This window comes from Xiphophorus couchianus, chromosome 3, assembly GCF_001444195.1.
Source record: "Xiphophorus couchianus chromosome 3, X_couchianus-1.0, whole genome shotgun sequence".
NCBI lineage: Eukaryota > Metazoa > Chordata > Actinopteri > Cyprinodontiformes > Poeciliidae > Xiphophorus > Xiphophorus couchianus.
In genome coordinates this window covers 17,894,089-17,910,274 of record NC_040230.1, presented here as the reverse complement: position 1 = coordinate 17,910,274, position 16,186 = coordinate 17,894,089, and the positions used below count along the sequence as shown (strand labels likewise).

General features: G+C 38.6%; 1 protein-coding gene and 1 long non-coding RNA gene across 2 annotated transcripts; both read left to right on the top strand.

Moving 5' to 3' along the window:
• The first annotated feature begins 658 nt into the window (after positions 1-658).
• twist1b (twist family bHLH transcription factor 1b) lies at positions 659-2,080 on the top strand. The gene is made up of 2 exons (XM_028008663.1): positions 659-1,400; positions 1,560-2,080. Exon 1 carries the CDS (start codon positions 841-843, stop codon positions 1,348-1,350), a length of 510 nt encoding a protein of 169 aa, XP_027864464.1. The 5' UTR covers positions 659-840; the 3' UTR covers positions 1,351-1,400; positions 1,560-2,080.
• Positions 2,081-3,290: 1,210 nt separating this feature from the next.
• On the top strand, positions 3,291-10,010 carry LOC114139097 (uncharacterized). Its single transcript, XR_003594381.1, has 2 exons — positions 3,291-3,564; positions 9,237-10,010. It is a non-coding gene; the product is annotated as an uncharacterized LOC114139097 (long non-coding RNA).
• The last annotated feature ends 6,176 nt before the right edge of the window (positions 10,011-16,186 follow it).

Genomic DNA, 16,186 nt, shown 5'->3' with positions numbered 1-16,186 from the left:
CTTGATGTTACCAAAGTACTGTATGCAAGCATGCCATTAGAAAATTGAGTGAAAGGAAAAAGTGTGCTAGAATCCATTAATTCATACAAAAGATCTGACCAAGTACCCTGTGCATTTTCTGTAGCTCTGCAGTTATCCCTATTGCTTGCCCATTCTTTTTTAACTACATTTTTTTCTTCCACTCAACTTCCCACAAATATCTACTTACAGTATATAGCAATGTGTGAATGTCCATCTTTGTTAGTAATGCCATTTTGCGGTTTACCCTAGGGTGTCAATGACTGTCTGCTGGGCAACTGTCAAGTCAGCAGTCTCCACCATATTGCACAACACATACTATAATGTTTGTTTGTTTACTCCTCTGGTTTCATTTCCATTAGCTGTAAATTATAATCATCTAAATGAACCTAAATAAAGGCTTGTAACACGTCACGTTGTACGGAATGAACTCATCAAACACAAGATTCATTTTGTCAATTGATTTCTTGCTCCAAATTTGTATTTTTGCCACATTAAAATTTAAGTTGCGTTTCTAAAAAGTTTAACAAAGAAACTTGAGCTTTCTGTAGAGCTTCTCAAAGAGTTTCTCGGATGTTCCCGCCCCTCGAGTATTTCAACTTCTCAGCCAATCATGTTCTCCCAAACAACAAAAAAGTTTACTACATGTAGCCTATAAGAAGTTCTTAAGTTTCTCAACTAACAGAAGAGTTTTTTCCTCCAAGGAACCTATTTATGGATTGTTTTGCGGTGGATCTTCAGGTGGACCATCTCCCAGACTTCTCATGAGAGGGGAGTGAATGCTCGGACCCCTCTCTGGCCCTACGTCTTCTCAGGTGGGAGATGTCTGAGGAAAATCTGGGGGAAGAGTCGGGAAGCTCCCCCGTCTCTCCTGTGGACAGCCTGAGCAACAGCGAGGGGGAGCCGGACAGGCAGCCGAAGAGAGGCGGCGGGAGGAAGCGGAGGACGAGCAGGAAAAGCGGGGACGACTCGGACAGCCCGACACCGGGGAAAAGAGGGAAGAAGTCCGGCAGCAGCAGTCCCCAGTCCTTCGAGGAGCTCCAGTCGCAGCGGGTGATGGCCAACGTCCGGGAGCGACAGAGGACCCAGTCCCTAAACGAGGCGTTCGCGGCCCTGCGGAAGATTATCCCCACGCTGCCCTCGGACAAACTGAGCAAAATACAGACCTTAAAACTCGCTGCCAGGTACATCGACTTCCTCTGCCAGGTGTTGCAGAGCGACGAGCTGGACTCCAAGATGTCAAGCTGCAGCTATGTGGCTCATGAGAGGCTGAGCTATGCCTTCTCCGTGTGGAGGATGGAGGGAGCTTGGTCCATGTCTACATCTCACTAGCATCTGGAGATTTTTTATTATTATTATTATTATTCCTTTTGCCCAAAATGGTACGCTTAAGTTTTGTTCTACTAACATGCATGACCCATAACTGACAAAACGTGCTGCCAGTTCAGAAAATATTATGCAACCTAATAATCCAGTAGTTCAAAGCTTAGTTTGCCTCTCTGCAAAGTTTCATGGCAAATAACCCGTTATCTAACCTACAGGTGACTGCTGAATCTATCAAATTCTGAAGGGACATTCTGGAGGAGTCCAATGCTGGAAACATGGGATCAACCAAACCAAAGACGACTCTGTGGCTCTGCATGCATGAGGACTGTATATATATATATATATATATATATATATATATATATATATATGCGTATATGTGCGTGCGTGTGTGCGTGTGTGTGTGTGGAAAGAGGAAGATGCCCCTATTGCTGGGGCCCCATTTTAATGAGCTTTCATGTTGTTGAATGTAACGAATGTTACAAATATATGTCATTTTTATTTCTTTCTCTACCTTGTTGAATGCATACATTTGGACTTATTTCTGTGGAGTTCAAATTACATGGCTCACGGCTGACTTTGTGGAATTAACCTGTGCAAAAAAAGAAAGAAAAGAGAAAAAAAAAGAAAGGCAGAGAGAAAGAGAACTTTCAGAATGCAATTATTTATTTATTGGTGAAACCTGTTGCCTTGAGACATAAATCCTGTGTCTGGAATGGAAAAAGAAGTAAAAAAAAAACAAAAAAAAACTCATTCCATTTTTTATATTACCTTGTTTTCTGTAAATGTTTGTATATGTTTTTGCAATAAAGAAAAAGACGATGGGAAATATCACTTTGACTTTTTTTTTTTACCCCCAAGTTTTATTATATTAATTTGTACGATAATTCTCAGAAAACTGGTATATAAATTATGAAGATTTCATGCGTGCCTGATATGAAATGCGCTTACACTTGGGTACTTGGATAAAAAAAATGAATGACACCACATGAGCTGTATTGTGTAGATCACTGGGTTTGCACTTGGCTGCTTTCGAGTGCAAAATAGTTAGAAAGAAACCTGTCTACTGTTGGCGCAGAATTTGAAAATAATGACCAAAAAAATTTCATAGGTTGCTCGTAACTCCTTCTTCTTCTTTCTTTTTTAAATACAACTGATTAAATTTAGGAGGCGTTTTATTAAAGAATTGGCAGACTGCAGCTTTAAAAAAAAATCCCTGCTTTTACAGAATTACATTTTAATTAAATATCTAAAAGCGTTCCCAGTCTCCCTTTTCCTCGCTGTGTTTACAGTTGGATTAAAGTCTGTGCCTGCAGCTCTCTTTTATAAGTAAGTTATACTGAGGTCATGTCAGCCTGCTAGTGGCCCAGCCTCTTGCTTGAACGTTCAGGAGCTTTATTTTATCCTGCATGTAAGTTTTTAGCAGCACCAAGCTTCTTCTTCTTTTTTTTTTTCGTGTGAACCGGGCGATCCGCATGCGCATCGCCCCTGACAAATATGGCACTCCCGATTATTGTCAGTACATAAATCTTTCAGTGACCACTGTTATCGCGTAGTGATTGATCTCCGCCGATCTGGGAAAATGTTCCTCGCGGTCCAAATCAAAGTGCGCGCGCGGTCGTAGGTGTGTAATTGGCTCGCGAGGCATGTATGGAATTCCCAGATGTCTATGAAACCCAAGAAGGCCGCGAAGGTGCGCGGCTCGAAGTCTGCACGTAAAGACACAAACACGGAGCAAAGCACACGGGGCCAGGACTGAGAGAGCGGCTGGGAATTCAGCTCAGGGAAACGAACACATTCTGAGCTGTTTTGGTGATATAAAAAGTTCATCGCTTTTGAAAGCATTTCATCAATTGCAGCCCCTCATGCAATGTAAAAAAAAAAAAAAAAAGTTCCTTCCCCTTCTCTCAGAAGAGAGGAGTTGGCAACTGACACGATGCAGAGGCTCAGAATGAAACCTATTTAGAACAGATGTTAGTATTTTTAAAAAAAAGTCACGTGAAATGAGCAGATGTTCAGAGTGTGCAGAGGCTCGCCGAGCAGCGCATAGCTCTGCAGAGAGAGCTCCGAGCTGCTCGGTGTCGGCCCTCTTTCTCTAACCTTTAAAGAAGCACTTTCAATAATCACCTCAAATTTGATATTGATTTGGATTATTAAAAGGGAATATCTCCAGGAAACAACCCGGATCTGACCGGCTGCCTTTTGCTCAGACTAGAAAAGGTAAGATGACAACAGTGAGGGGGAGAGCCTGCCGCTACTCGTGGCTGTGTGGGGACTTGCTTGTATGTTTGGCTGTAACGCAAAACGCTCAAATGAAGGACAGGATGTTTTGAAAAGAATCCAACACGAAAAAGGTCCTGCTTCAGTCGAAGTCTACTGGAGCTACTTCGTAGGGTGTGTGTGTGTGTGTGTGTGTGTGTGTGACTGTGTCTGGAAGAAGAAGGAGGCCCTAAAAGGGGAAGAGTATCCGAGAAACGGGGCAAAGATTTATCATCCAACCTTTGAGAAAAAAAAAAGAACGAATGATGGATTGAGCCTGACGCACATTACAGCAGAGCTGTCAAAGATGGATGTTTATATAAATATACATGCTCTCACTGTTGAAAAAAAAAATCATATTTAGAAGAAGAAAAATGTTTAAGGTTCTTCTGTTTCAACTGGAAAATTATTATTATTATTATTATTATTATTATTATTATTATTATTGTCAGATAATAATAATATACAAAACACCAGCACCATTTATTTTATTAGTTTTTACTAGTACAAAATATTTTATTTCAGCCTCAACAGTTCAGTACTTTCAAGTGTCAAATTACAGACTCTTAACTGTTTATTTATTTATATTAGTTTGATAGTGAATTAGAATTAAAGTCTCTATGATTGCATTCACCCTGTGTAAGACATATATATATATATATATATATATATATATATAATTCTGACTTGGAGTGGGCTTAGAAACAGGGCTAATATAGTAGTTATTTAAGAAGTTGAGCTGCAAGGCTAACAAAATGCTGCTACGGATTTAAAGCACAAAAACAGATGAGAGGCTAAACAGAGACAGACAGCGACAGTCCAAACCTGCTGAATAAATAGATAATGTGACTGATTGCTGAGAAGGTGCAACATGTTTTAATGTGAAAGGAATTTTAGTTGTTCACACAAGTAGGAACCAACAAAAAATAATGTAATTTATTTTTAAAAACGATACTCAGTGGGCATTTTGTTAGTGTACACAGAAAATTATGTCCTTGTTGAACATTGTTAATAAATAATATAAAAGCTTTTCTGTTGACAACTGCTACCTTCAGATGTAGACAATGTTTCCTCCTGAAAGTATTTTTGAAGGAAGTTAGACAAAAGGAGCAAAATTAGAACATATTTAAAAATGAATAAAATATTCTATAGCCTCTATCCACCATTGGTCATCTAACCTTTTCATGCTTTTAGATTTGAACAGACCAATGTATATCCCAACGTCTGATTTGGTACTTTTCATTAATATATTCAGAGCTTATACATGGCAAATTATTGATGTTGAATAACTTTACTTTGTCATTCGATTCTATGGTATGTGTGAGTCTCAAATGCACAATAAATATACTTTTCTATTTATTCCATTTTATTTTACATGGAGGCGCAGGTGTATTTCAAAGAACAAGGGGCCACACCTAATTTCTAAGCATATGATTATGATCTGAACCCAAAAACATATTTTAAAAGATGTGCCAGTGAGTTTTCCCCCAAAGTATTTAGTCAAGCAACAGACATTTTTTTAATGTTGTTATTGTTTACTTATTCATTTTACTTCAGACAAAGTTAAAATAATTATGTGCCTCTTTTCTGGTAGAAGCAGAACTTGTTTCAGAATCTAGAATTTGCTTTTTAGAAGGGAATTGCCTGCTCTGGCCACTGTTTCACAGTTTTTCTATACAATTTTGCTTGATGCTGATCTACCTTCAGGAGCTATTTGGGCAGGAACTTAATCAAATATTGACTACAATCTTCTGAATGAATTAAGTTGCCTTTCATTTTGGGAAACTGCTATTTGAATGGCTATACACAAGCTATGTCTTAAAACTTGCCTTTGTGACAACTGATTGCACACAAAAACAGAATTATAAAATCTTTGGATTGTTCAGCAAAAGCAAACAAATAGTCTGGTAATTCAGAAAAGAATTACCAAGTGTCAATTTAAAAGACTCCTTTTCGCCTTGCCACCACAAGCTGCTCTGAATAAATGAGTGATTTCATCTGTGACTGCACCGAGTCGCAGAAAGCAGCTCACAGGCCATAAAATTGGGACAGAGGGATTCTGGTCTAACTGAGTCCAGGACGTCCAAGTGACAGTCACAGAGTGTGCACCTTGTGCTTAACCTTTGTTTTGCGTGATGTGTGCCACCCAGGCTGCAGAACAGACGTGGATCGGTGTATTCCAGAGGTATACACAATGATGTCACGAACAGGAAAGGGGCTGGAAAAAGGTTTGGCACCTTTAAGAATTGGCCAGATCTCTCCTCCCAATTGGCTCAGCAGATACGCTGGAATAATAAACAGGCAATCAGAAGGCAGCGTGAGCATACACAAAGGCATTGCAAAACTTTGCAGATAATAAAAGCAGATCTTTCACTTGAGAGCGATGATTATTTGTGCTCCTCAGTTGTCCATAAATAGAGGGCCTCTTACAGGAAGTATAAACATACAGACGAAGTGGAGTCCAAAGCAGTGATTTCAAACGGTTCTGTTTATGTTCAATCAGGACGGGGTGGAACTGTAGCCTTGGTCTTAGCATGAAACACAAAGTATTGTTTCCTGAGGGAAGAAGGGAGGGTTGGAAACTGAGCTGTGCATCTCATAAAAGTCATAAAATATAAGCATGAGTCCTTATATTAAATGCACAGACTCATAAAAATGTTAAACATTCTGTGTTATTCAAAAGTCTCTTAAATTCTAGATTATTGTAGCAGCCACAAACACCTCAGATGTGACCTTTTTACAGTTATCCACAACAAACGTTTGAAAGTTTTTATGACCATGAGGTGTTATGATCAAAAGTATTTGAATGTTTGCAAATGTGTCTCACACACACATCTACACTTATTTCTATTAATTCAATAGCTTTTAAAATAATCCAAAATTAAGTTGTGATTAGTCCAAACTTTAAACAGTGAATACTGTGAGACTTTTTGTTCTGGAGAATCTCTATTTGTGTGCAAGCTTTAAAAGGGAGAATAGCTAGTAACAAAGTTTTATATACAACAATGATCAGTTGGATTTCCATTAACCGTAAAATTGCGCAAAATCAGATTGCGAAAAGAAATTTGCTCAATAGAAACATGCTAATTTAGAAAAAACTCATTGTTTGATAAAAACGTTTTGCGCTAGTCTTTTCAGCCATATCGAAATAAATGTATTTCGCCAAATTGCAATGAAAAAATATTATTTTTTTGCATCACTTGCTCAACAGCTGAACATTACTAAATGCATAAACCACATGAAGTAGTAAGGGGAGAATGTTTGTTTTTTTTTGTTTGTTTTTCTTTCAGACTATGTGAGCTCTTAAAGCATCACACAGTTCATAAAAAGTTGTGTTATTTGAATGTTTTGAATCTCATCTGAAAAATCGCAGACTACAATTTCCCCAAAACGATGCACATGTAGACACTCCAAGGTTTTAAGGGGCTTGTTGCTCTAACACCTGAATAAGACGTTGACGTCTCATCATGGTTGAATTATGAATATATCTAACTGTTTACCTCCGTTGTTGCCAAGATTTTTAATGACTGGTGAACAAGCTCATGCGGTGCCTTATTTAATAGAAACACTGCTATCTCAAAAATGTGTTTTTTCGACATTAGAAGACAATAGAAAAAGATTTGTGCACGTTTGTAATAGAAATACAGCTAATGTTTACATATCTCTTCTCTCTCTGAATTCAATTAAGTGGTGTAAAATAACAATGTATTCATTTGTGCGACATGGTCACATGCATGCTTTGCAAATTCCATCCAATTGGCCGCTCAGATCTGCCTGAGAGCAGCAGATTTCTTAGATTCGGGATTAGACATGAAATGAATCAGCACCGCAAAAAACCTCGTCCAGAACTTCTCAAGATTCCGACATCGTACACTTTTCTTACCTTTGTCTAATTTTTGTATAAAGTTTCTGCCACGTTTTACTTATGTTTTTATATTGTCATTGATATGATCTTCATTCAACCCTCAGTCGCTTTGTTTCAGAACAAATTTTCTTTGCCTTTTTTTTTTTTTCATTTGTTTCCAAAGCAATCCAAAGTTGAATACTTTCTAAAGATGTTGCAGCCTGAGCTGGTGAGGGCAGCTGCTACTTCTTGCCATGGAACAGTACACTGGCTGTTCTACAGCAAGCACCAACACTGCTTGGTGCTGAGACTACTTTGTTGGCTGGGATGTGGACAGCTAGGAGACCCAGTGTGGTTGCCTGATAGGTGACACAAAAAGTCTGGGCCACATTAAGGTGTTCTGATTGATTTGATGAGTTGGGTTTCTGGTCTGAGAAACTGACGTTCTCAGACGCCTGAACACTTTGAACTCCTCTATGCTTTGGCCCAATTTTCTTCCAAACTTTCCATGCCGAGCTACAGTTTGATATCATACTTCACTAACAGGCCACAACCATCCCAAAAATCCCAGAGAGAGGTCAAAAAAAGTTTGAATAAAGTTAGCTTTGATAACGTTTCCCATTAGTGGGAAGAGTTTTCTCAGTGGATTGCCAAAGGAGTGTTAGGATCTCTGTTTTACTTTGCCTTTATGCTTCTCTTACTAAAAACAAATTAGTAGAAAATAAGTCTCAGAAAGCTTGTTGATAACGATAGTCTTGGAGTGTGTTTTTATTCAGTTTGAAAATAATTTTTATTTTTGTTAGAAATGCAAAATCTCTTTGTTCCTTCTTTGCTGACTGAAACTTTCACTGTAAAAGGTAAATAATTCATCTTTCAGGACTGATTTTTGACAGGTTTTCACATAAGAATGATTCTGATGAATATAATTAAAGTGGCTCTAATTTTGCTAGATGATTTCCACAAATAAATTAGCAACACAACGCCTGTATGGGTTTTAATCTAAGCGGTCTTCTCTTTCACGTGAATTTAGGCAGAGCACAATCTGTCCCTTATTGAGGCAATGGAGTGAAATGTGCGGTCCTTGCATATTGCCCCCGGGTGTATGGCAGGCCTCTAATGATGCAGCATCCCTGCTCCTGTCCCTAAAGGCGCTCAACTCCCTGGGTATTAATCCCATTGCCTTCATTAACCTGCTGGCCCACCGGCCCCGGCAGCGCTGAGAGCCAGGAGTCTAATCTCATGCTCATAATTGATGTGTTGTTACCTAAAGTTACAAAGATCTCCTTATTCCCCTCGTGTCATTTTAACTTTACTCTCATTCAGATAATCAGGCTCTTAGCAGGGAAGTGGGATCATGGGGAAGCGGGGAAAATCCAACTGGAAATCAGTGGAAAACTTTGTTCCCTGTCCATGTTGATGTTCGGGTATCAATGAACACACAGGAGAACACCGAATGATAAATCTGCTCGATAAAAATACACACCAAAAACGTTACATAATAATATTAACAATATTTAATTGTTTGTTAAAACATTCACCCTGTGAAACAGCTAACTTTACTGGCTTAAATTCACAACACATCTGATTCCAGCTCAAGGTGCAAAGTAAAAAGCTATTCTATGTGGCATACTTATTCTCCTTTTAGTGCATTCATAATTCTTCAACAATATTATTTTCCTTAAAACAGAGTTGTAACCAACAGATGATGTGTATATTTTAAATAACATGTCCCCTGGCTTAAATTTTGTGCATGAGATCTGATTCATTTAAATGTTTTCTCTCATCCAAGGAGGAGTTTTGGTGCTGGACGGAGACCTCTGACTTCCCTGACCGCAACACTTCCAGGTCAGGCGACCAAAAACATGACAAGCACGTCGTCAACTCCTGTATGCAACGAATGTATTGCAAAATCTGCTGACAAAATCCACTGTACTGACTTTTATAGCTGTCATTGCTAATTAATCTAGGTGATTGTGAATGCAAATTTCTTTTTGAAAACAGCTTTTTTTTTTTTTTTTTACTGTTACTTCATGACTGAATGTGATTGTAAATGAGTTTGTAATATACACATTATCGATTACACAAACTGAACATCAATTTAAAAATCTTTAAAATAGCAGCCCAGCTCAGTGTTGAAGCAGGACACTCCTGTTGAGAAGCCTGTGCGATTTGTCTCCTCTATCTGCATGCTGTCAGGCTGCTGGCCTCATCCTCCTCTGTTTGCGACCTCAGTGCTAAATCAAGTTCAAAGAGGACCACTGGTGTTTGGCAGATAGTTTTACATGAGGGGCAGGGGCAGGACCATTTGTTTAGTCAACCTCTGGCTCCCTCTTTGATTCGCAGCTATCTGTGACCCCGTGGCTGAGCGGCACCACTTAAGGCTCTTCATTCAGACACAATGCTCACTGATAAAATCAGCACCGGAACTCACTTTATTTTCAGCCGCTGATTTTCCAGCTATAATATTTACTGAATGTTCAAATTTAGCAACTTTCAAAAATATTCATACCCTTTGATAAGTACATCCAGACATTTCAATGTATTTCATTCTGACTCTGTATTATAGAATCAAGAACCTGTGCATAATTTTACCTACCAAACAAACTCCAGCTGTGTGTAATTTGATTTCCATATAAATACAGTTGTTCTGCGAAGGCCCCAGATATTTGTTAGGGAACATCAGCAACAGCAAGAAGACCAAAGAAAGTTAAATTAAAACACAATATCTCCTGTACTGAACAACTCAGAGAGCTCTGCCTTAAGTGACGGGCTGGCTGGGATGCAGTTATGCCCCGATCAGCAGGGACAGAAAAGCTGGATAGAGTTTATGTGAAAATAGGCCAATAATGATTAGAGACTAGGGTGGAGAGTAACCTTCACACAGAACACGTAACCAAAACATACAGCTGGAATATAATCAAGTGGTTTGAATATAAAAGCATATTACTTTCTTTTTTTTTTTTTAGAAAAAAAGTACAGACCCAACTGAAAAAAATATATACTTGAAAATCTAGCTGACGCTACAAAGCCCTACATCCAACCTGCTGGAGCTTGAGATTGGACTAAAGTTTCAGTTTCTAGATGGGCAAAAATATTACAGCTGTAATTGCAGCACAAAGCTATTTTAAAAAGCATTGACTTGAGCGCAAATATACTTTTATCACATTTTTACATAACAAAAATTCGGAATTCTTCCATTTCACAGCTAACTTTCCGTTGGTCTGTCACATAATCCAAATAACCCACACTGACATTTGTGTTTTCTGACATACCAACATTTATTAAAGTTCAGAGGTATGAATAGTTTTGAAGGCACTGTTGGAAGACCTCAAGGCTTCAATAACCACCTCACTTTTAGGTTTATGCCAGATTCAGTTGGTTGATATTTATAAAGTGTATGAAAGAAAAAATAAAATATGTGTTCCTGCACCAAATTCTCATGTTAAAATGCCGTCCCGGTTCTGTTTTGTAAAAATACACATAGCTATAACAAAGGCATCATCTGTGATGTGATAGCAGAAGTTCAGTTTCCAGCCTTGTTCTGCTGTTTCTCAATCAGTCTGGTGATACAGAACATTTTCCAAAGAAATGCACGTGCCTTTCCCCTGAAGACAACTGAACAAAATTGGAAACCCGTCAGGAAAAATAGTCCTGTGTTTGCTTTGCATTGCAAGTGTGTTATCACGTTAAAAGAATAAATAATGCATTGTTATTTGATACGTGTTGCTGTGGGGCAAAACTGAGGCATTAATAAAATTACATACTGATTCAAAAGAGTCGCAGACTGCTTCATAGTACAATTGATTTCACATTTGTATGCATTTTGTTTCACGAAAATATGCATTTTTTTTGTAGCTGTTGATGACTTTAGGCTTAAAAAATGTTATTGAAGTGTTATTTGAAATGGTGGACATCATAAAAAAGTCAACTCCCGCTGGTTGGGAGACTTTTTTGTAATCTACAGAAAGCTGGATCTTTTCTACTGTCCTTGGAAACAAATGTTTCAGTGAGTAATTCAAGAATTGTTTCAAAAAAATAAAAAAATAAAAAAATAGAGATCTGGCCAAAGCTTTGGATTGGATGTGTTTCAATGAGTCACCTTTTTTCCCATTGCACTGCTTTGCTCTCTTGTACTCTTATTTTGGTGCATTTTCCTGACCTTTAACACTTGCCCCAGAGAGATGCAAATGCCCAAAGAACATAATGGCTCCCTTCCTGTGTAAAAACCAGGCCCGTAAAGGAAGATAATTAGAGTTGTCATGACAACAGGGTCCAGCGGGCTGATGGAGCCATGTTCGCTCGCAGAACTTCAAACGGTACCAAAGCTCCACGGGCTGGTACATGGGCTCTGGTTTGAATTACCCACTGACTTACAGCATCTCTCTTCGAATTCGAGATCAATATGGAATACCTCCCCACCTCCACCCCCTGCCTTCCAAAGAAATATCTGAAAACGGAGAAGAAACAGCCCAGTTAGTTCTGGTCCAGACATACACAGAAATCTGGGTTTCATTAGAGACAATTATCTTATCTGTTTCATCTCAATGCTGCCCCAAGGGTTGGCAGGCAGATCACTGAGCTCGGTGCAGTTTGGGAAAGCCCACAGCCAGCCAGAGGCCTGTGGCTCAGGTCATTAAAACACTCCTGCCCCTGCTGCTAGTGATAAAATATTTTCATGCTTTTGCAAATAGATTTTCGTCTTTCAACCCCACAGGACACAAAAAACACAACTTTTCTTCTGTAGATGTCCAGGGAAGTTGAGGAGTCAGCTGAAACTTTGTTGGCTTTGCTCTCAGGTGGAGCTGCATGAGTTTGTCTTTGCTCGTATCTCAGCATATAGCTGTACTTTATCACTGACACGGACCTGGGTTATTGCAAAGTCCAGTCGACTTTGTTCAATGTCGTGTCTTGAAACGCAGCACAGACACCTGTCAACGCCACACTGCAGTGGTCTATACTTTACTGAGAAACATGAAAAAGTCATGTAGAAATGAAAGCAGTTCTCTGAGGTGTTGTTCATGATAAAGTGTGGTTTGAGAAAACATACATACAGTATGGAAAGATTTAGAGGAGCAAATCTTTAATGTCCTTTCATTTGTTTTGAAGCTGTATATTACTGTATATTTATCACCTGAGAGAGAAGAAGACAGACATATTCACTCTATTACGAGGTAACATAGTATTGCTCTATTTTTTTAAATTACCCACTCGAATTTCAACAAAATTAATTCAAATAATTCAAAATACATTTTGTTATAGATTAACATTAGAATGAAAGACAGGTGTGAGCTGGTGATGTGTTGCCTGTGAATGAGCCAGCTTTTAAAGGCGACTCCAGGTAGCTCCAGAATGAAAACATAACAATGCAAGAAAAAAGTATCATAAAATGGAAACCCACGCGTGTAGGATTCAAAGTGCTCTTGTAAAATATCCACACTGCTCTGTACTCAACAATCCTCCATAGTCTGAGTAGAATATTTTTTATAACAGCAAGTAAAGCCAAGGATCTTAGCCACTTTACCAAGTTCCTCAACCAGTTCGTTAGCATTTTAACAAGCAAACTACTCCATTGTTTTTGTAAACAGTTATTTGACCACCCAGAGCTTTAAAATGTCTGGGTGTCATAGACAATCAGTTGACACATTCATCTGAAAAAATAAATACAACAAGGTAGCAAAAGGCAAGACACTGTACTTTCATGATGTTGAGCAGTGTGAATGCTGCACTCCTTATGCCAATGGTAGGAGTGCTTCAAAGGCAACACTAACTAATGTCACAGGACTTACTGTTCCAATATAAAATAAACTGTTTTATTTTCTCGTATTTGAATGCTATTTGTAACATGAAAAACTCAGTGTGAACGCAATTAATCCTGGCGTCATTCAACAATTCTCTGGGGGTGAATGAAATATATAAACTTTGGTACTTTGTACATAAAAGCTTTGTGAAAGTTAAGTGAAAAAGTAAGTAAAATTTTATTTGTGTGGCACTTTTCAGAGACATAATATAGATCCCAAAGTGCTCCACAAAACCAGAACAACTGAAAACAAGAAACACATTAAGCAAAAATATAGAGAAGTAATGCTCTCTTTAGTTGTTTTAAATATACTAATTTAAACTGAATGTACCTGTTAAATCCACAGATTAAATTGAATAGATTAGAATCCTTAGATTAAACTGAATATTCTTTGAACCGTGGCTTTGCTGTTGCTTTGCGCGATTCTCCACTTGTTTCTGAAAACCCTTTGCTCCAGTGGAAGTTGGAGCAGTTTGTCCAAATGATATACAGAGATTTCCAACATGGTACTCCCTGTAGTGTGCTATGTAAAAACACTCAGAAGACAATGACGGTAAGACAGCATGATGCAGGTAATTTGATTCAAAGTGAAGAACATCTTTTGAAGAAGGATGTGGTTCCAACAATTCATATTGACTGTTACCAGACAGAAGACCAAAGCCTTTGGCTCTTGTCAAGCCCTGCTAAAAAGTACTAGTAGCTGTAGCATATTTCAGCACGAAATGTATGTTGTGTGTCTTTCAAGAAAAAAAATTTTGTTATAAGTGATACCTCTTATCAAATGTCAGGAGATCACTGCACATGAGAGAAGAGCAATATCTGTCTGTAGAGATGCACCACAATGCAGCAATGTTCCCAATGCTTTTGCTAAGACATAAGTAGCTAAATTTGTACAATCCATTTGTTAACAAAGAAATATCAGGCATAAATCTCCTTCAGAATAGTTGTGCCTTAGTATATTTTAAGAAAACAGAGGGACAGCCTTAGGTAGTCTGGCACAGTTTGGTTCAGAAAATAGCTGTTAATTTTAAGGGAAGATCTCCTTTGCAGGGGTTTAATGGTGGTGATAGTAAAAGAGCAGAGAGGGGCCCTTCGGAGGACCCTGGAGCTGTAATTGAGAACCCTCCTCATCAGGGGTTAGGGATCACACAGGCAAAGACTTCCCTTCATCACAGCAGAGCCTGGAAATGCAGAGGACAGCATGGGTCAGCACAGCCGCCCTGCTGTGGGCCGTTACAATGGCAAACAACCCATAGGCTAAGCAAAACAGATGACGAATACAATAATATAAGGTATTCACGTGAAGGTCGGTCATCTGCAGTGATCTGTCTCCATTCTCAAGGTTCCATTTTCTCCAAAAGTAGGAAAAGGTTAATGTACTCTAGAGAGAAATCACTCCTGAAATCAGGACACGCTCTAGAGACTCTCTACTGAAGGCATTGAGGGATCCCAGCCCACATCTATCGCAAAGATATTTTCTTTCCGGTTCTTTGTTGTGTGTACCCTGCCGATGGAATCTAGCATCCTCGTCAAGGGGAAATTTTATGACTTATTAACTGTCAACAGTTCATAGCCTCCAAGGAGCCATTAACCGTTCTCCTGTGGTCACGCCGAAAATGCCAGTGTTTGAGTTGGACTCTAAATGTTTTTTGCCCTTCTCCACCCTGTGTACAAGTGCAGCAAAATACTTCACTTTTAGCCTCAGATCGTTGTGTCCAGATAAGAATAATAATGTGTTTGCTTTGTTTTGAAAGTACAGAAGGAATTGTGTGGATTTATGGACCATGACCACAATTTATCACAACAAAGACAATAAATGTAGAGGAAAAAAAAGTGAGGGCTAAAAACCTTAAATATTTACATGATTGCATCATCACTACATCAATACATTGCTGTAATAATACCATTTATTTTTCAACTTTTTTTTTTTTTTTAAGTTGAGCTATACCATAGTTATATTTGCACATGAGAAATGGTGTCAGCTGTACGACTAAATCATTTATCACCAGCCAAAAACAACTCGGATGAATAATTGAGTCCAGATGTGGTTGATTCAAGCTAGATACCAGGGTTCATTTCCTGTCTGTGCTCTGTAAGACAACCTATTACACCTCCCAGGCAGCTGCCGGGCACACCGGCCCCGGCCTGAGTGTCAACACTCCTCAGGTGTCAGCACAAGAATTAAACAAAACGCAGACACCCTAGTCTAATCTTTTTAAAGAGAAAACCGAGGAACACCAAAGGACTTTTAACAATGTATTGCTATCAAAGTAGCTGACCATATTATAGAAAGCATATTATTAACAGCTGCTGAAATAACACGAAAACCTGCAGAGACATCAGCCTGAATCAGTCAAGTTGAGGCTCGACTGGCCCTGTGAATGGTAACTGATTAGTTGAAAATTCAAAAGTATGATTTTTGTGAATGCATCATGTATTCTGCCCACTAAAACATTTAGTACACTATCTCAATATTTGGATGCCGAACACAAGACAATAAATCTGATTTGCTAGATTTTTGTGAAAAATAAGATCTCAATTCTTATCCAGTCAGAGTAAAGGCTTGTTTAATTGTAAAACTGTTTTAAGGACAATTTTACATAATTCACTCCTGGTTTGACTAGTCCATGTAATTAAGTTTTTAAGCATTTATCATGCTATTGTGGTCTTAATTGCAAAAAAAAAACAGTGAAACCTTTTGTGGCCTTCAACACTGTTTCTCTGTGTTATTCTTTTGATTCTTCACCCTCTGCCATAGTTCATTCTTTACCTACTTTGGATCTACTTTCTCTAAGGAGAAACACACATAGGGCTTTTTCACTGAGCCTGATCCAGTTCCCAAAAGTGATTTTGAACCAGTGTCACATTTTTTCACCAGAAGAACAAGGTTCCTGAAACCTGGTTCCAGTCAGGCACCCTGGAATACCCGGTTCTTCAATCTT

Excerpts from the sequence above, each read along its gene's own strand:
- twist1b (XM_028008663.1), top strand. The coding sequence starts at position 841 with ATGTCTGAGGAAAATCTGGGGGAAGAGTCGGGAAGCTCCCCCGTCTCT.